Genomic DNA, 21,378 nt, shown 5'->3' with positions numbered 1-21,378 from the left:
TCGGTGACTGGCAACATTTTCAATCAGCAGTTGAAAATTGCAGCCCAGTTACACCCACCCAATAGTAAGCAGAGATAGGACTGAGATGTTTATGATTTTGATAAAGTACGCACTGCCTCCCTTCCTATTTTTGTGTACTCCATACAATACTGAGATAATTTTTGTGACTGCCTTTAAACTACAGAGAGCATTTTTGTGGCCACCATATAATACAGAAAGCATGTTAATGACCACTATATAATACAGAAAGCATATGAATGAATGTCATATAATACAAAGAGCATGTGAGTGACTCCATATAATACAGACAGCATGTGAATGACCACCATATAATACAGAAAGCATGTGATTGACCACAATACAACAAAGAGCAGTTTTGAGATTGCCACACAATATTAATCCCCTCATCCTAAAAAAAATCCCTCCTAAAAAATCATTAACTACTTCAGGATGATCATAGCAGCCCCATTTACCATAACTGACCATCCTCCAGATAAACATTCCCTTATCTACATCAGTAATTCTATTCACAGCCATTACTGTACCTCCCTCTGTCTAATAAAAAAAAACCCTTTGTGTTAATTAACAACAAAAAATCATTAGCCCCTTCATCCTAGCTGACCCTCATAATAAAATCCAGGAACAAATGACTTATAAACTTTCCCCAACTATACCAATTACCACTCTTTTTCCCATCCCGTTCAGCTCCACTTACCTGTTGCTGTTCTGTTCTCACTCACTGTGAATCTCTCATGAGGCTGCTGCTGATGATCTCCATGGGTCAGAAGAGCATGTGATGGGCTCCTCCAATCGTCTCATGGGATTTACCCAGTAGTGCAACACCACTCCCACTGAATCCCCACGCCAGAGAGACTGTCTTTGTCACTCACAGGCAGTCAAAGATTCTGACACCCCCCTTCCCTGATCATGGCTGGACCTCCCTCTGCTCGGTGGGAGGTGGGCCCCAAGTCCAAGTTTATCTGCAGGTGGCCACTGCTGTAATAGTCTGTAAAACCTTCTAAAGAGTGAAGAAGTTCCCCATAGCAATCAGTCAGCTTCTAGGAGGTTGGGTACATCTGCTCATGGTATGTGCACAGGGACTAAAGGTCACATATATTTGCAGAGTATCTGGGGATCCAGAGCCTATTAACTTGAGACTGCTGGGCCCATTACTTATTAAAGATTGAGTCTTCCATATCCAAATATTCCAAAATAAATTTTTTGAGCGCGACTGAGATAGTGAAACCTTTGCTGTTTGATGGTTCATTGTAAACAAACTTTGTTTAATGCACATAATTATCAAAAATATTATATAACATCATCTTCAGGCTGTGTGTATAAGGTGTATATGAAACAAAAAAGCATTCTGAGTTTAGACTTGGTTCCCATTCCCAAGATATCTCATTATTGTATGCAAATATTCCAAAATATGGAAAAATATGATATCCAAAATACTTCTGGTCCCAAGCATTTTGGATATGGGAAACTCAATCTGTAGCAGAGCTGTGCACAGCAATGATGCTAGATGTAGTGGTCCGCCAGACAATTTTACCATCAGGAGAGAATACACTTGGCCAAAGTATATATATGATGTTTGGTGCGGGTGGCAGTTAGCCAACTCTTAGGTTTACTGTATCAGGTAGAACAAGTAACATAAGACACAGGAATATGACAGGTATAACTGTAGCATATAGAAGCAGCCTGGAGTTTTAGGGTATCGCTGAGCATTGTAGTGCACTGGGCACCTGAGCAGTAAGTGCACCTGCGGATGTTAGCAATATGCCCACACACTATAGCTGTGGTGAAATAGTGTACTTGTAGTGTCTGTATAGACTCCTGCTGGCTAGAATGTTGCAGAGTCTTGAAGTCACATCTAGTCGGTTGCCAAAAAAAAGGCTAAAATCAAATAATTTGAACTTTTTTTTGTTCCTAGAGAATTAATAACCTCAATAACATTAATTTCCAGTCATTTACAGTCAATTTAGACCACCTCACAGCTTACAATATTGTTTTCACCATTATTGGCCTTATTATAAGGCTTCAGTGAGCTGGCTGGTTACTAAGCGACAGAGCAGCAGCTCAGCACCACAGTTTAAAGCACATCTATGAAACATTGCCACACAGCAGTGGCAGAAATAAAAGGTAGTGCAAGATGGAATTGTCCTTGGGCCCTCCCATCCATACAGTGGGGTACGGCCAGCAGAGTCACAGTACTTGTATACACAGTGGGCTACAGCCCAAGGAGTCACAGTGCTTGTATACACAGAGGGCTATGGCCCAAGGAGTCACTGTGCTTGTATACATAGTAGGGTCTGGCCCAAGGAGTCACAGTGCTTGTATACAGAGAGGGCTAAGGCCCAAGGAGTCATGGTGCTTGTATACACAGAGGCTAAGGCCAACAAAGTCACAGTACTTGTATACGCAGTGAGCTAAGGGCCAAGGAGTCATAGTACTTGTATACACAGTGGGGTACAGCCCAAGGAGTCACGGTGCCTGTATACACAGTGGGATACAGCACCAAAAAAATAAGTTGTTTTTTTTTACTTTTTAAACGTTTAACTTTTTTGAAAGTCATTGTGACCGGACGCCTTTCGCCTAGGCCGTCCCTGGTCACGGGTTAGCGCTTTTGGACTCCCACTCACTGTCAGTGACCGCCTGTCACTGACTCCGCCCACTGCACCGTGGGCGTTTAACGATGCTGCTACCACCAAACTCTACCATAGGCATTTGGAACCGCTTTTTACGTACACTCAGGCTCCTGCCTCGGAACCTGGAACCGCTTCTGCTGCGTATGCGTTTGATTAACTGCGGACACACCTCCTGATTGGTGTCGGCTGTTCCCACCTGATCCCTCGCAATGGACCAGGTCTGCACGGTAGCTGGCAGAGGGCTTGAACTTGGAGACACGGAGCTCTTACCCAGAACAGCAGGAGAACGGAATAGCGTTTTGGCGCAATTCTGTTGGTCGCAAGATTGAGTCAATTGAAGTAAAGGCAAATGGTGTTTATTTGCTCAAAGTCTTAAAGAAGACCCTCCCTTCCATCTGAAGGGGAATATCACACAGAAACAAACAGCAATTCTCCACAAAGGATTTTCAAAGATGTACCACATACAGGAATCTTATCAGCAGCTCTTCTCCTCATAGAAGTTACAGGGTTGTACACATACAGGGCTCACGGGCCCTCTTTTTATGTCATTCTAACACACATTACCACAGGGGGTAAGCCCGCCCTGTGGTTTCCAACCAATCATCATAAGTGCATGACCTGTTCATGTGCTGGCCACATGCACATTTAACATTGTCCCCTATGGACAGTGGGGAGTGGTCACTCCCCTGAGCCTGAGACTACCTGGTGTTTTGGTCACCACCCAGGAGTCAGCTCGTCTAGGGCCGGGGGAGGTTTTCCCAAAAAACCATACTTCCAGGAATCTGCTAAGGGACCAGCCCAGCCACCTTTGCCTGAATCTGAGCTCCAGAGGTGGGAAAGCAGGGTCCCCGGGCATGCTTTCCTGGCCATGGAAGGGAAGCTATTTTGAAACTCCCTGAAATGGTTAGCTGGCTGCCTTAGCCAGCTCCCTATGCATCTCCTCAAACCACTTCCAGGCATGAGGCTGCATAGGGGAACATTTTATTTCCTCTGGAAGGGGCTGGGGGTTCCAGCAGCCCACGGAGGACTCTGGATCCCCTGGCTGTCCAGAGCATCACAGTTAAGTGCACTTTACTTAAATTATACATTTAAACACTTTAAATACATTCAACGTTTGTGTCTGTGCCCAGCATCAGCCCAGGACCTCCTGTTCTGGCTCAGTGCTGCACATACATTTTATACACATTTTCTGTTATAACCACATGTACATCTGTGCTTTTTATACTGTGCCCAGCTCTCAGCTCCCTTATTCCTGCAGTCCTGGACTGCTGGGGCTCCACCAGGGGTTAATCCTCCTGAGCGCCGCAGCACAGAACTCTGGCTGCGAGCACTCCATACTGCCCTCTCTCAGCACTGCGCACCAGGGGTTAAACCTGCCATCGCCGCTCGGCCGGAGCTCAAATCCGGCAGCATGCAGTGCTGCAGACAGTCCCCCCACACACCCGGTACCTAGCGCCGGTAATACATTTTAACATGGTGCCTAGCGCCCCTTTGTCCATTTAAAAATGGCACCGCAGCACAGGGGTTAACCCCTTCAGTGTCGCGGCAGCCATTACCCCTGTGTGGCTGGCCTCCGGCCACAGTCATTTTAATTTTTTTAAACTTTTTTTTGTACACACAGCCACTTGTGAGTCTCTGGACACAGCAACTTTAATCAGCAGAGTATAGTGCAGCATACATCAGCATGCAGTGTGCCCCCTATACAGTCACTTTGCCAGCCCAGCCACTTGTAAGTCTGGACACAGTCACTTTAATCAGCAGAGTATAGCACAGCATACATCAGCATGCAGTATGCCCCCTATACACAGTCACTTTGCCAGCACAGCCACTTGTGAGTTTCTCAGAGTATAGCTGATAGTATCCGTGACAGTGAATCATCTCAGTGGCAGGTCTCAGCTATAGTTGTCACTGAGATGCTGCATCTTGTCCTGATCCATGTTGCCTGCAACAGCCGGATTCCTGTCTTGTCTGTATACAGCTCTAGCTGTTTGCCTGTGTGCTGGATTCAGCTGCACACTAATTAATAATCCAGGTGCACACTAGCAGTCATTAGGCAAGACTGTCTGCAGGAAATGCCTTTGATTGGATCCGCATTGCTTAAGTTTCAGCCAGCCCTTCACTTCATGCCGGCTATATCATTTGTTTTGGCTTCCTGTTCTAGTGAGAGGTTATTCTCCTCGTGTCCAGTGTTTGTGATCTACCTGCAAGTGTCAACAGAGCAGAGTCTGCCCCATTTCAGTGTCTGTGTGGATTCCCATCAAGTACTTTAGAAGTGTCTGCTGCACTTCAGTTCTGTGAAGTTTTATTTATTTATTCCCGCACTCTCAGCAGCTTCTCTGCGGCTGTGTGGACAATCAGCTAAATAAACACCCAGCTGTCTGCACTGCTATTCAGTGCTATGTGCACTATCTCCAATTTGCAACTCCTCCGTTTCCATTGCAATTCATTGTCTGTATATTCGTGCAAGCAATAAACTTTTACAACAATTCCTGATATCCCTTAGTGCATACACAAAAAGAAGAAATACAATTGCACAACTCCAAATTAACTGATTATATATATAAATAAATTTTTGCAGCTGCAACTAGTCAAGTGCATACCAGTCCTCAAGAAAACAACATGCAAAGTGCATACCAGCTATTCAGGCTGCAACTAGCCAAGTGCATACCAGTCCTCAAGACTGCAACTAGCCAAGTGCATACCAGCTATTAAGGCTGCAACTATCCAAGTGCATTCCAGCTATTTAGGCTACATCTAGCCAAGTGCATACCAGCTATTCAAGGCTGCAACCAATCATGTATATATCAGCCCTTAAGGCCACATTCTAGTCAGGAGCCATCAAATCCTCACAACTCCTTATCAATCAACTCTTTATCAATTGACTCTTTAAGTATCATTAACAATTGACTCTTGATCAACCTATTCACTATATTCTCCTGAGTTTCATGTTCCTGGTATGATTCAATTGTGAATATTCTCTGAGATTCATAACAATAGCGCAGCATACATCAGCGTGCAGTGTGTCCCCTATACAGTCACTTTACCAGCACAGTTACTTGTGAGTCTCTGGACACAGCCACTTAATCAGCAGAGTATAGCGCAGCATATATCAGCGAGCAGTGTGCCCCCTTACACAGTCACTTTGCCAGCACAGCCACTTGTGGGTCTCTGGGCACAGCACTTAATCAGCAGAGTATAGCGCAGCATACATCAGCGTGCAATGTGCCCCCTTACACAGTCACTTTGCCAGCACAGCCACTTGTGAGCCTCTGTACACTCGGATCCCCGCTGTTCGGAGCAGCTCGGATTCCACAGAATCCGAACCCCTCATCCTCAGTTATTAGTATATTGGTAGTGACAATGCAGGGGACAGAGGGCCTGATTCAGACCCGGTCGCAAGCGCTGTGCACTCGCAACCGGGTCAATGGTGGGCCAGTGTGCATGCGTACGATGGAGCTGGCTGCACGAGACCCGGATAGCGACGGGCACTCCGTCACTCCGGGTCTCGCAACAAAGGGGGCGTGCTGTCGATGTTGAGTGACAGCACTCAACATCGACTCTTTTAGAGTCGACCGGCTCTGAATCAGGCCCAAAGAACACAGGTGCACACTCTGAGTACTAAGAACAATGATATTCAAAATAATCCTGATAAACACTACAATTAAAATGGAGTATAACATGGGTCCCTAACATCTCTAATACTAACACATTATGTCACATTATCCAGCACTTACCTATCATAGTGCCCATTCTAATTTGTAGACAGCAAATGTAGGAACTTGTGCAGATGATTAAAAGTACCTAAGAGCAGATGGGTGGGGTGCAAATGCCAAGCACAAGGAGTCTCAGCCACTATACACAAATATAGTGGAAAGGGGGAGGGGGCTTGGACTGCACATCCTAATTTTAACATAAGAAGAGGCGCTACCATGTGGAGACTTGTAGTACAATGCAGGGGACAAAGAACACAGGTGCACACTCTGAGTACTAAGACCAGTGATAGCTCAAATAATCCTGATAGGGGTGTGGCTTGGCAGCCATCTCAGTGAGACATGCCTCTGTGGAGCTCCAAATCCAGTGGCTTTGTTCAGCTTGTTTAAAGCTCCCTGAGCTAGACTTTTGGGGCAGTACCAACACCCCAACTACTAATTCACTCCCGTCTCTCCTGCAACCTCTTTTGGGCCGTTGTACCATCTGCCTGGCCGACGCTCGGACTTGGGCCTACCACACCAGTGGAACCAGCCCACCAGAAGTGGCACTTGTGTGGAGTGGCCTCTCTCAATCCTGCCCGGCATCTGCTGGTAAGTGAATTGCCTCTCCTTACCTGTGCCCGGTCCCTGGAAATCTTATCAGCGCCTCCCACCCATCCCGACCGCTCCCGCTCTTTATTGACAGTGCTGCTGTCTCATTCCTCCGGGTGGCAGCATACACACTCTCTCCCGCGACTTCCGCGGGATGCTTTGCGCCGAGCCTAGAGGCTGCGCCCTCTCTCCCTAACTTGACTGCCCGCTGTCACCGGTGAGGACCGCGATCTGGATGCTGGGAAAGTGACCACAGATCTCTCCCAACCATAAGTGACCCTGCGGTGGCCGTGCAGATTCAAGTCCTGGTGGAGCTGCTCTGCAATCTCTGAACCTCTCCTGCTCACTCCCCTCGGACAGGCTGTAAGATCCCTGTGGTGCTTCTCCCTGGCCCCTACAGTGCAGAGACCTCTATACTGCAGGCATCACTCACTTTTACACTGCTTGCAGAGCCCTCTGCCCTGGTGAAGTTCTTCTCCCCTGTAATACCAATCATTCTCCAAGTCTGCAATGATACTCCAGCTGTTGGGATAGTTTCTTACTATAATTGAAGATACCTTTGAAAAGTCTCCAATTAAGGTATTTTTTCTGTCATTTGATTTTACATCTGTGTCCCAGACAGATAACCCTGATAACTATATAAACCTTATTGCTAGTGGCCTTCGTCTGACTACCTTGCTACCACAATCCTGTAAGTCGCCACCAGAGGTCCCAAGCACTCTATCATCTTGTTCATTTACCTGTTACTTTATGCAGTTCTTTTTCTTTACAAAGGACTCAGTGATACCATCAGCTACTGATAGCCACCTATCATTTGATATGTACTATAACGAAGATGAACTAATGATGGCTGCCTAGTTTCTTAAGGGGGGCAGTGTCTGGGGATAACCCACTTTTACTATTAATCAAGACTCCGGGTATCGTCTGTGGATAGCATTTCGGATACATATTTATTCTACTCACGTGCCAACATAGGGAAAGATAAGAAACACCAAACTAAGTCAGATACGGTTGGATGGACTTATGGTGCCTGTCACCCTGATGTGCGCCATTTATTTTTCTAATTCTCTTGAACATGTTCTACAGGAGAAACTGCATCACTAGCATCCCCTGTACACTCCTCTTCCTCGGATTGATTGTCACCAAAGAAGATCCCTCCTACGAACCCTTCCTCTTTGCCAAGAAAAAAGTGAGATATTGTCCGACGTTAATCGCTCCCTACGAAGCAAGACTTTTAGACTCTGGAAAACAAACTTCAAGCTACAATCCATAAGGAGGTGGCCACCATTCAGTCTGATATGGCTGGTCTTGCAGACCGGATTGACAGTCTAGAGACTCACAAGGAAACTTCTGCAGATATTTTCCTTCAATTTAGAGATGTACTGATCAATCAACAATTTGAGATTCGTTCCCTAAAGTCTCGCTTGGGTGACTTAGACAACCACGTTTGTCGAAAAAAAACAACATCAGGGTTCAGGGTCTCCCTGAAGACATCTCCCAAGCCAGCCTCAAAGACGTTCCCACAAAGATCTCAGGGGAGACCCTTGGCCTTGATCCTAATTGTGAAATATTGTTCGATAGAGCCCAAAGTGCCCTTTGCCCTGGGGATTACCCTCAGATAGGCCTCGCAATGTTATCGGCAGCCTCCATTATCACACCAAGAAAGAGACTATTCTGAGGAAGGTACGGCAATTAGCAGAGATTGACTTTAACGAGATAAAACACCACTATTCCCTGACCTCTCCTGGCACACCCTACAACAAAGGAAAGTGATTTACAAGTTACCCATGATGGCAAGACCACTTCACTCCACATGCCAACGGATTTACCCTCTTTCTTTACATTTCTGGGCATACAATCAGTAGCAGTTCCTGACTGGGAAGCACTTCATTGTCCGGTAAAGATTCCCACTCTTGTTCCAGAAGAAGAAGAAGAACCATGGCATTGGGTACCCAGCTCCCAACAGTAGGCTAGACGTCTGTCTGCCCCGAGTAAATCAGACATGACTTGAACTTTGTAATACCACTCCAGTTTTTGTGAGATTGTGATACCCCCCCTGTTCTGCTTTCCCGATATCCTGGACATGGAGTGGTTCCCCCACCTCATGGTCATCCAGATGCAGCTCAGTTTTTATCGTACTTTGCTTCTACCCAGTGGCGTAGCTTCATCCCAGGTGCCTGGAGGCAAGATAAATGTTGGTGCCACCCCCCCCAAAAAAAAAATTAAATGTACCACCTCCCCAGCACCTATGCCAGCCCCAGCTGTTGCCGCCCCCCTATGCAGTTCCTTTTATACAATGCCCCCAGTAGTGGTCCCCCTATGCAGTGCCCACCTATGTAGTGCCCCCCAGTAATGGTCCCCCTATGCAGTACCTCCAGTAGTGAGCCCCCTGTAGTTGCCCACAGTAGTGAGCCCCCTGTAGTTACCCCCTGTAGTTGCCCCCAGTAGTGAGCCCCCTGTAGTTGCCCCCAGTAGTGAGCCCCCAGTAGTTGCACCCAGTAGTGAGCCCCCTGTAGTTACCCCCGGTAGTGAGCCCCCTGTAATTGCACCCAGTAGTGAGCCCCTGTAGTTGCAGCCAGTAGTGAGCCCCCTGTAGTTGCCCCCAGTAGTGAGCCCCCTGTAGTTACCCCCTGTAGTTGCCCCCAATAGTGAGCCCCCTGTAGTTGCCCGCAGTAGTGAGCCCCTTGTAGTTGCCCCCAGTAGTGAGCCCCATGTAGTTGCACCCAGTAGTGAGCCCCCAGTAGTGAGCACCCAGTAGTGAGCCCCCTGTAGTTGCCCCCAGTAGTGAGCCCCCTGTAGTTACCCCTGTAGTTGCCCCCAGTAGTGAGCCCCCCCGCACGCACACAAAAAAAACCAACAAACAAATACTTACCTTTATCCCCGCCTCAGTGCTGCTGCCGTCCATCCCTGGCGCCCGCTTCTCGGCACTATGGAAGTGACATCATGACGTCACTCCCATAGTGCACTGCGGGACCCGGATGACAGAGCTCACTCCTGAGTTCCGTCCCCGGCGTCCGCTCCTCTGCACTATGGGAGTGACGTCATGACGTCACTCCTATAGTGCACTGTGGGACCCGGAAGATGGAGGGAGCTCTGTCCTCCGGCTGCCGCCGGGGGTTTGAATAGGAGCCGGGCGCCCGCTGGTAACACACTCAGTGGGCGCCCAGCAAATGGAGAGTACAGGGGGTGCTGTCGCACACCCTGCACCCTGTAGTTGCACCCAGTAGTGAACCCCCTGTAGTTGCCCCTAGTAGTGAGCCCCCTGTAATTGCACCCAGTAGTGAGCCCCCTGTAGTTGCACCCAGTAGTGAGCCCCCTGTAGTTGCCCCCAGTAGTGAGCCCCCTGTAGTTGCCCCCAGTAGTGAGCCCCCTGTAGTTACCCCCTGTAGATGTCCCCAGTAGTGAGCCCCCTGTAGTTGCCCCCAGTAGTGAGCCCCCTGTAGTTGCCCCCTGTAGTTGCCCCTAGTAGTGAGCCCCCTGTAGTTACCTCCTGTAGTTGCCCCCAGTAGTGAGTCCCCTGTAGTTACCCCCTGTAGTTGCCCCAGTAGTGAGCCCCCTGTAGTTGCCCCCAGTAGTGATCCCCCTGTAGTTGCCCCCAGTAGTGAGCCCCCTGTAGTAGCACCCAGTAGTGAGCCCCCAGTAGTGAGCCCCCAGTAGTGAGCCCCCTGTAGTTGTCCCCAGTAGTGAGCCCCATGTAGTTGCACCCAGTAGTGAGCCCTCAGTAGTGAGCCCCCTGTAGTTGCCCCCAGTAGTGAGCCCCCTGTAGATACCCCCTGTAGTTGCCGCCAGTAGTGAGCCCCCCTGCGCGCGCACACAAAAAAAACAACAAACAAACAGTTACCTTTATCCCCGTCTCAGTGTTGCTGCCGTCCATACCTGGCACCTGCTCCTAGGCACTATGGGAGTGACATCATGACGTCACTCCCATAGTTCACTGCGGGACCCGGACGATGGAGCTCACTCCTGAGCTCCGTCCCCGGCATCCGTTCCTCGGCACTATAGGAGTGCCGTCAAGACGTCACTCCCATAGTGCAGTGCGGGACCCAGAAGACGGAGGGAGCTCCATCCTCCGGCTGCCGCCGGGGGTTTGAATAGGAGCCGGGCACCCCCTGCACTCTCCATAGTAATGCCAATGGAGGTGGAGCGCCGATCAGCGGCGCTCCTTCTCCATGCAGCTCCCGGGGACAATGGAGCCAGGTGCCCCCTTCAGGGCTGGCGCCCGGCGGAAAATGACTCAATTGTCTCCGGGAGTTCCGCCACTGCTTCTACCTTTTCAGTATAATGTATGTCGTTTGCTATTTTTTACACATAGACTGTTAGAGAGTACAGGTATTTTGGTTAAATGTAAATTATATAATCAACTATTTTCTTTTCTCAATCTCTACACACCCAACTCAGGTCAGCCAGCTTTCATCTCTTCTATTCTTGACAAAGCTGACACACACCTAGAAGGGATTGTTGTTGTAGGTGGTTATCCTAATTGGCCCTTTGACCTGCTTCGTGATACTACCAATAAGGCATCACATAGATCTGGCAGAGTGTTTAGATGAATGAAAAGCACCCTACTTGACCATCAGTTGGTTGACACTGGTGCATAACTCACCCTGCTGAGCTAGACTTTACATTCTTCTCTCGCCCCATCAAACTTACCCAAGAATCGACTATTTATTTTAAGTCATCACCATCTTCACCTAATTTCTGGCATGTCTATTGGTCCAATCACATGGTCAGATCATGCCCCTGTTTTTCTTAGTCTCACCCTCCCACAGCTGTTGTTGAAACCTTGGATGTGGCATTTCAATTATCTTTTTTGCAAGATGCTCATTGCTAATCCCAAATAGAGTCATCTTTAGACCCATGTACTGAATGTAATGATCAAGCCGACACTTCCAAGGTTACGGTTTGGGAGGCTCATAAGTGTGTACTTCGTGGTACTTGAATACAATTAGGTTCCTATGGTAAAAAACAAAAAACCAACAAAGGGATGCCCTTATTGCTAAGATAAAATCTGTAGAAGTCTCCCATAAAGCTTCTCTATATCCCCTCTATTATACTAAACTTGAAGAAGCTCGGGACGTTCTTCACAGACTTCTGTTGATAATATTAAACTGTCATATCGCAAATGTTGCAGCCGTTATTACCAGAGGGGGAATAAGCCGGGTAGGCTGCTAGCAAAAGCATTACTGGAAAAATGAGTAGTCACATTTATTCAAGTTATCAAGGACAAGCAGGGTTCGACTCATAATCAGACTGAACAGATCGCAAACTCATTTAGAGACTATTACGCCAAACTCTATAACCTGTTTTTCTTAATGGATGGGGAAGCTATTCCCATGCACAGGGAAGCGATTTCCTGTTACCTTCAATTTATTAGCTTTCCAACATTATCTCCAAAGGATGTAGACATGCTAGATCAGCCCTTTCTTTTAGAGGAAGTAGACAGAGTGATATCATCATCTCCTGCTGGAAAGTTTCCGGGCCCTGATGGCTTTTCCGTAGCATATTACAAAGCATTTAAAAACAAATTGGCCCCCCTCCTAATTCGTGCCTTTAACTCTATCTCAGATGGGAGCCGTTTCTCTAAACATTCTTGGAAGCGCACATCACTGTTATTCCCAAAGCTGGAAAAGAACCCATCTTATGTCTGAGTTGCAGGCTTATATCGCTTTTAAATATTGACCTGAAACTCTTTGCAAACTTCTGGCCAACCGTTTGAAATTTCTCTTACCAAATTTAATCCATGGAGATCGAGTTGGCTTTGTTCTTGGCCACGAGGCGAGGGACAATACCACAAATGTTATCAACCTGATACATTTTGCTTCTCTCTCACATTCACATTCAATCCTTTTATCTACCGACGCAGAAAAGGCTTATGACAGGATGGACTGGGACTTCATGATTGGCCTTTTGAGACAACTGGGGTTGGGTTCAACATGCCTTCATAGATTACTTGCTTTATATGATGCTCCTTCTGCTAGAATTAGGGTAAATGGCTCTTTTTATGAAGCTTTCAGTATATCAAACGACACAAGACAAGGTTGCCCGCTACTGTATCTCCTCTCCTGTTTGTGCTTTGTGTAGAAGCTCTAGCGAGGGACATTCGTCTCAATACTAATATTTCTGGTATCCACAAAGGTGGCCAGGAACATAAACTTGCTCTATTTGCAGATGATTTGTTAGCACTGGTCACAAACCCAGTTGTTTCATTTCCCAACCTTGTATCAGAGTTTCTGAAGTTTAGCACCCTCTCGAACTTTCAAATACATTTTTCCAAATCCATTGCCATGAACCTGACTGATCCTCCTTCTGTGGTTGATGGCCTGAAACAAGCTTTTTACTTTTCCAGGCACCCTACCCGCCTTAAATATTTGGGAGTCAAATTGACCAGAGATTTGTCTCAATTGTTCTCAACAAATTTCACCCCCCTACTACAGACCATACGCTCAGACTATAATAAGTGGCGACCCAAGCAATTATACTGGATTGGCAGAACGAATGTGGTCAAAATTAACTCTCTACCCAAAATACTATGTCTAATGCAAACTCTTCCAATCCATATCTCTCTTGTATGGTTTCAGGCGGTTCAACGCCTCATTTGTTACTTTATTTGGAGTTGCTCCTCACCCCGCTTTAAACATGACATTTTATTCCCCCGCAAACAGAATGGCGGTATGCAACTCCCTCACATAACTAGCTGCTATCACGCTATATTGCTAAATCGAATACTTGAATGGACCTGGGCGAAGGACTCCAAGCAGTGGGTTACGATAGAAGAAAAGTTGTTTTACATGCGTGACAGAAATAACTCCTTGGCTTCATGACTTTCCTAGGGTAAATTACCCAACTAACACCCCTACCTTTAGTTGTTGGAAGAAAATGAGATTGCTTCCTCACATTTCTTCCCTTATTCCCCCGTCACATCCTTTTTATGTAATAATGCAATCACTCTTGGGATCCATGAGGCCTCCTCTATTCAATGGTCTGCTGCTGGAGTTTCCGCTTGGGTCAGTTGGTGGGTCTCTCTGGGGTTTGCTCATTGAGAGATACAATCATTGTGGTACTTGCCCCAGTCTGAGTTCTGGAAATACATCCAGGTTCGACATTATACCACTACTTCCTTCAAACTAGCCAACCTCTCTAGAGACCTCACCCTTTTTCAATCCTTATGCACCTCACCCCAGGTGCCTTCCTATACTATCTCTGCACTATATACTCTTATTATTGAAAATCTTTTCAATTCACACCCTCCATTTACATTAGTGTGGGAAACAGAACTTCAGGGTAGGATCCAGGATTTTGACTGGGAAAATATTTTCCAAAATACTCACGCTAGTTCATTAAGTATTGCTACATTCGAGACTCTCTACAAAGTAATTTCCCGATGGTATAGACATCCTGTACTACTAAACAAAATGTACCCAGGGGTCTCGAAGGAATGCTGGAGATGTAAGGCTTCCGGTGGAAGTCTCCTCCTTATTTGGTGGTACTGCCCTTCCCTTTCTTCTTTTTGGACGAATGTTTTTAAGTGCTCCAAAGCAATTTTAGGGGGGGAATTTCCTAAAGATCCTGGATTGCGGCTACTAAACATCATGTCAGCCCCATCAGCTACCTATAAAAAATCTTTATTAAGGCACCTCAACAAGGCGCCCAAAGCTATGATACCAGTTTTATGGAAATCAACTTTTTCCCCTTTGTTTAAAGTTTGGATGTGTTTAAAGTTTAAAGTTAGGGTCTGCAGTCCAAGCCCCCTCCCCCTTTCCACTCTATTTGTTTATTTTGTACCCTTGAAGGCTGAAACTCCTTCTGCTTGGTATTTGCACCCCACCCATCTGTCTTTAGGTGCTTTTAATCAGTACGCTAGTGATCTGCACAGGCGCATGACCCGTTCTGCGCATGTGCAGAGCAGGTCTGCGATCCCGCACGTTGACTGTCAGCAGATTGTGAGTGATTGACAGTCTGCTGCCATTTGTGGGCGGCGATAGCCTCCGTTTCTCAAAATGAAGGCGTGCCGTCGCCGTTGGGGGGGAGGGAAGAAGCCAGTATCTCCGTCAGCTGACAGAGATTTCCTGGCTTCTTCCTCTCATCTGCAGTGACCAGATGCGTGACCCAATGGGTCACCTTAGCCGGCCGATGTTCAGCAGAGTATCCGATGCTGCTTTGGACAATGCAGCTCGGTTACATAATGCAGCAGGTGGCGTGATGACTCCTTCTGCATTACCATATCTGCACAGACGGAATTGCTAAGCTGCTTGCGAGCAGCTTTGTAATTCTGTCCGTAGCTGAATAAGGCCTTTTGTCCCCTGCATTGTAATTGTACTACAAGTCTCAGCATGGTAGCATATCTTATTATATTGATAGTGATGGCAAGAGATGAGATAATATATTATTGCAAAAATCTTAACATATTAAGTGATGAAAAAAATGGACATATGATATGGGAATATAGATTTCTATATCAAAGAAGATTTCAGGGGTTGTTGTGGAAAGTAGTAACAAGTGTTCCATTTAAACTATATTATCTAGTTCTCCTCATTATCTATTGAGCACTCCACCTTGAAAAGCTACAATTAAGAATCTGCCTCATTATCTTTTGAGCACTCCACCTTGAAAAACTACAATTAAGAATCTGCTGTTCAGTGCAACCCTCCACGTTATATATATATATATATATATATATATATATATGATTGAACAGTTTCGTTTTCATTACTGTCATTTCCATATTGCACAGTTTAAAGGAAACAGTGATGAAAGCACAGAGATTACATTTATGAGATGGGTATTTTATTGTATGCTCGATATTAATTCAGTACTTCAAAGATGATTAAAATGTGTTTGTGTTGCTTTCCATAATTATTGTTTAATTCAACAGAAATTTTAATTAACTTCAAAATATTTATAATTTACGCTCAATACAGTTCTACCAGATTTTCTTTCAGGATCCCACTCAGAAAGAAAAAAATAATGAAGGTGAGAGTGAAGAGAGCCAACCTCAGGAATCTGCAGAACTGTAAGTGTGACAGATGTTTTGTCTTTAACATAATCTAAACAAGTCACATGAATAAAGTTCCATCTTAGAGCTTCTCTCTGACTCGCCCTGGATGTCTGAATAGAACATTCTCTGCTTTATATTATAGACAATTGCTTTTGAATGCTGCCAGCAATAGATTGGAAACAATTGATTTTGGTATCATAAAGTACATGTTCCTTTTACAGTATGTTGAAATGCACCTTAAAATAATGTTGTTCAGGTCAAGGGTAAACACCGATATCAGCTTTGCAAGAATATTACAGTAGGAAATAATAAAAATAATAATTATTCATAAGTCAAGTTGTTAGGGTTTTTTTTAGCATGAGCAGGATATGAGTAATATACACCAGCAGAAAGTTAGAATTGGCTTTTGAAAGGTAAAAACAAGTGGGTTACATAAGTGTGAAGCGAGCCTCGTAGACAGTAATAGACTTTAATACATTCTGAGGCAATGTGAAGTGCCCATTTTCTGTGGTGAATAAGTCAATTGTAAAAACGATGTGCAAAATTGTGCTGGAACAGACTGTATTGCAGAGAAGTTCTAGTTATACAATATTTCAGTTCCGCTTTTGCTTAGCTGTTGCACACTGGTCGGCTTATACTGAGTTGGACGCAGGCGCAAATTTCATCCAAAAAAAGCCACATTTTGCCTATCTTACAGAGCTGTCTGTATTTCTAGGCTAGCCTATGTTCCTGCTTTACTCCAGGAGAGAACAGCGGTATATGTGCTAAGGTTTTGCCAAGAGGTGTGACTTCATAGTGATAGTAATATACTAAAGTTACAGTACACAATTCATATACAATTGTCTGGACAGTGCTATTAATAACTACTACTAATAAGTAGCATTTACCATGTAAAATGAAATAAGAAAAAGATGCCAAGACAAAATAAAAGTACTAAAAAGTTCAAGTAAATACACAATGTGTTGCTTTCTCCATTTAAAAAATCTAATGGGAATCTGCATTATTGCTGTGGGCAGATTGCTAATATCACTGTAATAATGAAAATAGACTGCATCAGCCACATTACAGTAGTAATAGTGTAATGGTGCATACACACGGGACGATCGACAACGATAACGGTATCGTTGTACGATCTCCCGGGTGTGCTGGATGTTTGATATCGAACATCCAGCACACCATGAACCCACCAACGATGGGCAACGATCGCGGGTCCCTAGAGTCACCTGGTCAATATCGACCAGGTTGGCCTGCATGCACCGGTGATGGACGATATCGTTATCGTCCATACGTGCCCAGCGCATCACAGGTCATTGGCCACCAAAAAAATGCACCATATGATTGATATCATTATCATTCATATCGTCCATTTAATCGTACTGTGTGTACGCACCATAAGTGATAAGGAAAGGACAGTCAGCCAATCAGATTGTCATCATCATCAGTTTGCATTTTGCACAAAGGTTTGACTACGCTTACTAATGGGCATTATGTGTCTTTCTAGTGGTTATCATGGGATGCATTTTGTGTAAACACACCTGTACTATACTTTGGCCATGCATACATGCTCCCGCTAACCCCTGTTCCACCTCCCTAAGTGCAAGGGGTCACAAACGCAAAATGCATTCCAGTTGGCATGGTGATAGATGCATAAGCATTATGGTGCATATGTACAGTTCAAAAAATCCAATTTGCAGAAAATAAAATACACATTGTGTTTACAACTAATGGGACCCATACATCAGAAATCAGTTGGGCCAATTCTGCGTTTTGCAGATGATTTTGTAAAATGATCGGAATCAGTGAATCAGGGTGTCCAACATGTTGGATTTCGCAGACCAATCAGGGCTGTAAATTGCCAGAGAATGGTAACGTTCAGTCATTTTGCAGACTGTTCCACCAATAGAACAAATTTCTTTACATGTGACTAGTAAACTGCCAATCTCAGTCTTCAAGTATCTATTCTTCCTTAAACTCACAAATACATTTACTCTTATAAAGGTGTGAAATTAAACAGTAGTATTGGTGTCTTACTGAAAACCTGTTGTAACATACAGTATACAGTATATATATTCTGTAAGAGTATATTTCAAAGTTGTAACTTCCACATTACATACAATATACAGTATTTCCAATTAAACTCAAGAGTAACAATATAATAGTTAAATGAAAGGAAATCCCATTAACCTTCAGCATACTCCCAGGGAAAAAATAAATGTAATGAGTTAGGATTTTTCCAACCAGTTCTGGAAAAATAAATATTTTTCTACCAATTAAAGAAATAAAACTTCCTCAAACTCTAACTTTAGCACCTGACTGTAATGGAAATAATAAATAGTAAAATGAAAGCACAACGTACAGTGCCCCCACAGTGTTTATTCCTAAAAATGTCATCTAAATTATAAAAAAAAATTAAATAAAAAGAATGTTCCCTGAAACAATTTTGTGTCCAAAAAAAGTAAATTAGGATAGTAACTCTGTTCATACTATTATTGGTTCCTCCCTCACAACTTTGCCACCTACTGTAAAGACCAAATGAACAGCATCTATCAATACATCCTGTCTTCTCTTCTACCCACCTCAGTTCTTTCTCTCACTTTAATTAGAGTGAGGTCTTTTTTCTCCGCTTTTTGACCCTGTGGTTCTCTCCCAATTGTTCCACTTTCTCCCAATCAATGTTTGAACTTTTCTATCTTATACTTTCCACTCGAACTTTCCCTTCTGTCCTCAAACATGCATTATCTTAAGGAAACCATCTCTAATCTCTACAATCTGTTTCCAACTGCCAAACTACATGGGTAGCTTCAACTGCTTAACCTACTTAACCTCTTCTCACTCCCTCCTTGTCCCTATGCAATCAAACTTCTGCTCTTTACACTCCATTCAGACAACCAACATTCAGACCAATGATCTACTCACAGCTAAGTAAAAGGGCCACTTCTCCGTACCCATTTTTCTTTACCTCTCTGCCACTTTCAATACAGTTGACCACTCTTTACTTCTGCACAACTTTCAGTCCTTCACAGTACTGCTCTCTACTGGTACACCTCCCATATTTCTAAAAACTCCTTCAGTGTCTCCATGGAGTACCTCAAGGGCGCTTTGTCTCCTTATTTCTCTTCTTTTGGTAAACGTACATTACTAAATTCCTTCAACCACTATCACTTCCATCTCAATGCAGGCAACACCAAGATCTATGCCTCCTACCCTAACCTTTCTTCTTGGTTAAACTGTGTGTCCAGCTGCCTCTCTGATATCTCTACTTGGATGTCTCAATGCTACCTAAATTCAACATGTCCAAAACTGAGCACCATCTCCGTCACCTCAGTATCTGTACCTCCTCTAGACTCTCCCACCATTGATCCACGCATCCCAACTGCATACCGGCCAGAGTGTATAATGGTGTTTAGTGTGTTGTGCAGTATGTTGGTGCTGGTAGCAGTTAGTCCACATGTGCTGCAGCTTTACCAGATCTTAGGGATATTTAATCTGGTAGAAACAACATGTAGAAAGAGACACAGGAATGTACAGCAGTGACGTGCGGTGAGGTCAATGTCTGGGGACGCACACATGTAAAAAATTTATATCAAAACTCTGGAGCATGACAGGGAGTATGAGAGGGGAGATTCTGCCTCCCATGCTGTCCCTGATGTACAGGTATAGTAACTGTATACAGCAGCCTGAAGTGCAAGGGTTTTGCTGGGTGTTGTAGTGTGCCAGGTGGTATGATGACAAAAACCCTGTTGGTTAGTGATGCTATGCCCCTCTATGGTAGCGGAGGTGATATAGGGGTCTATTTATCAAGCAGTGAAAAGTGTGGAGAAGTGAACCAGTGGAGAAGTTGCCCATAGCAACCAATCAGCTCCTACCTATTATTTTAAAGACTGTACTAGATAAATGCTTCTTGAAAGCTGATTGGTTGCTATGGGCAACTTCTCCACTGGTTCACTTCTCCACACTTTTCACTGCTTGATAATAAACCCCATAGTGTACTTGCAGAACTCTGCAGTAACGGGAGTATTGGAGGGTACGTCCACTAACATGGAATACCAGGGACTGGGAGGAAAGATGTGCCAACTGGATGCACATGTACAATAGTGCATGTGTCAGATCAGGCCTCTAGAGCCCAAGGACTCAGTTAACCTGGATGCAGTGTGGATTGCGGCAGCGCGAGAATTTCCTCATCCAACATATTCCACTATCTCTTTTTATTTGAAGTATATATAAGATGTGTGAGTGTGTGTGTGTGGGGGGGGGATGGGACGGATGAGCGGATTGGACTGCACACCCTAACTAGAGGTGCTACCATGCTGAGATTAGTAGTGGCATGCAAATAAAAGAGAAAATGCCGGTACACACTATAAGCACTAAGAACACTGATAATCAAAACATAATAAAAATATGTATAATAAACTGTAACATTTATAAATGTTTTGATTATCAGTATTCTTTGTGCTTAGAGTGTGCACCTGCATTTTCCTTTTTCGTCAAGTAAAATACATGCTGTCAGTTTTGGAGATGAAAAGTGGTTTCACAGCTTTACTGACTTTCTGGTATATATGCTCAAATTGAATAATATAACAGAGGTACCACAAATTCAATTGTATCATTTATGTTTAAAGCACTGCCTATTAGGTTAAAAACATCATTATTAGCCACCTTACAGTGCCACCTTGTGAGCAAAACTAGTAATACAAAAGCCATGGAATTAGTACTACTTTCAGGTTTATTTTCATAGTGCACACTTACCTGAAAAGACGGTACTGTGATGCCACAAAATAGGAATTCCACTGTGCCAGTGTGCCACTGCACTTATGGAAATAAGCCTGGCTGCAAAATATTGACAGCTACGGGTATATTGACTAAGGAGCAGTTTTTGTATAACATAAATTAACAATTAATATGGCACCTTGAGTATAATTAATAAATAATATTGCTCTATTAATAAAATTAAACAATACATTTCTCCCAAAATATTAATAAAAATAGTATTTCCCTCATAAGACTATTATCAATGTTGTAGTATCTGCCTCCTTATTCAATACATAATGATTGCACGCTCATTATAAGTGTATTGTGAGCAGGGGCATATCTATAATGGGTGCAGGGTGTGTGGGGAACACGGGCCCCTAGGTCCAGGGGGGCCCTGCACCGCACACCCTGCACCCATAATACTACTTATCTCTCCGGAGTCTCACGTCGGCGCAGGGGGTCCGGCGCTGTAAAACGACTGGAAATTGGCCGCGGCGCCCATTTTCCCGTCATATGCGCAGTACAGGGAAAATGGCCACCGCTGCCATTTTTCCCGGTGACCTGTGCATACACTATAGACTCTGGGCACACTCTAGTGCCCAGAGTCCATAACTCTGGCGCTGGCCGCGCACAGCTCAGTGCGCTGCTGGGCGGAGAGGAGGGGGCCCGTGTTGGAGACTGCACA

General features: G+C 44.8%; 1 protein-coding gene across 2 annotated transcripts in view; it reads left to right on the top strand.

The window, feature by feature from the left end:
* LOC148542656 (EF-hand calcium-binding domain-containing protein 4B-like) overlaps positions 1-21,378 on the top strand; it is a 71,919-nt gene that overhangs the window by 32,879 nt on the left and 17,662 nt on the right. Inside the window, exon 10 of one of the 2 annotated variants that reach the window (XM_088467430.1) lies at positions 15,877-15,959. In XM_088467430.1, coding sequence (XP_088323556.1) covers positions 15,877-15,959 — 83 coding nt within the window. Of the gene's footprint in view, positions 1-15,867; positions 15,960-21,378 lie in introns of both variants that reach the window. The other variant, XM_088467429.1, reaches the window with a different exon arrangement.

This window comes from Taudactylus pleione, unplaced genomic scaffold (genome assembly GCF_031769625.1).
Source record: "Taudactylus pleione unplaced genomic scaffold, aTauple2 ptg000010l, whole genome shotgun sequence".
NCBI classification, from domain to species: Eukaryota; Metazoa; Chordata; class Amphibia; order Anura; family Myobatrachidae; genus Taudactylus; species Taudactylus pleione.
Note: the sequence above shows the minus strand (reverse complement) of the source record. Positions and strands in the feature narration are given on the sequence as shown.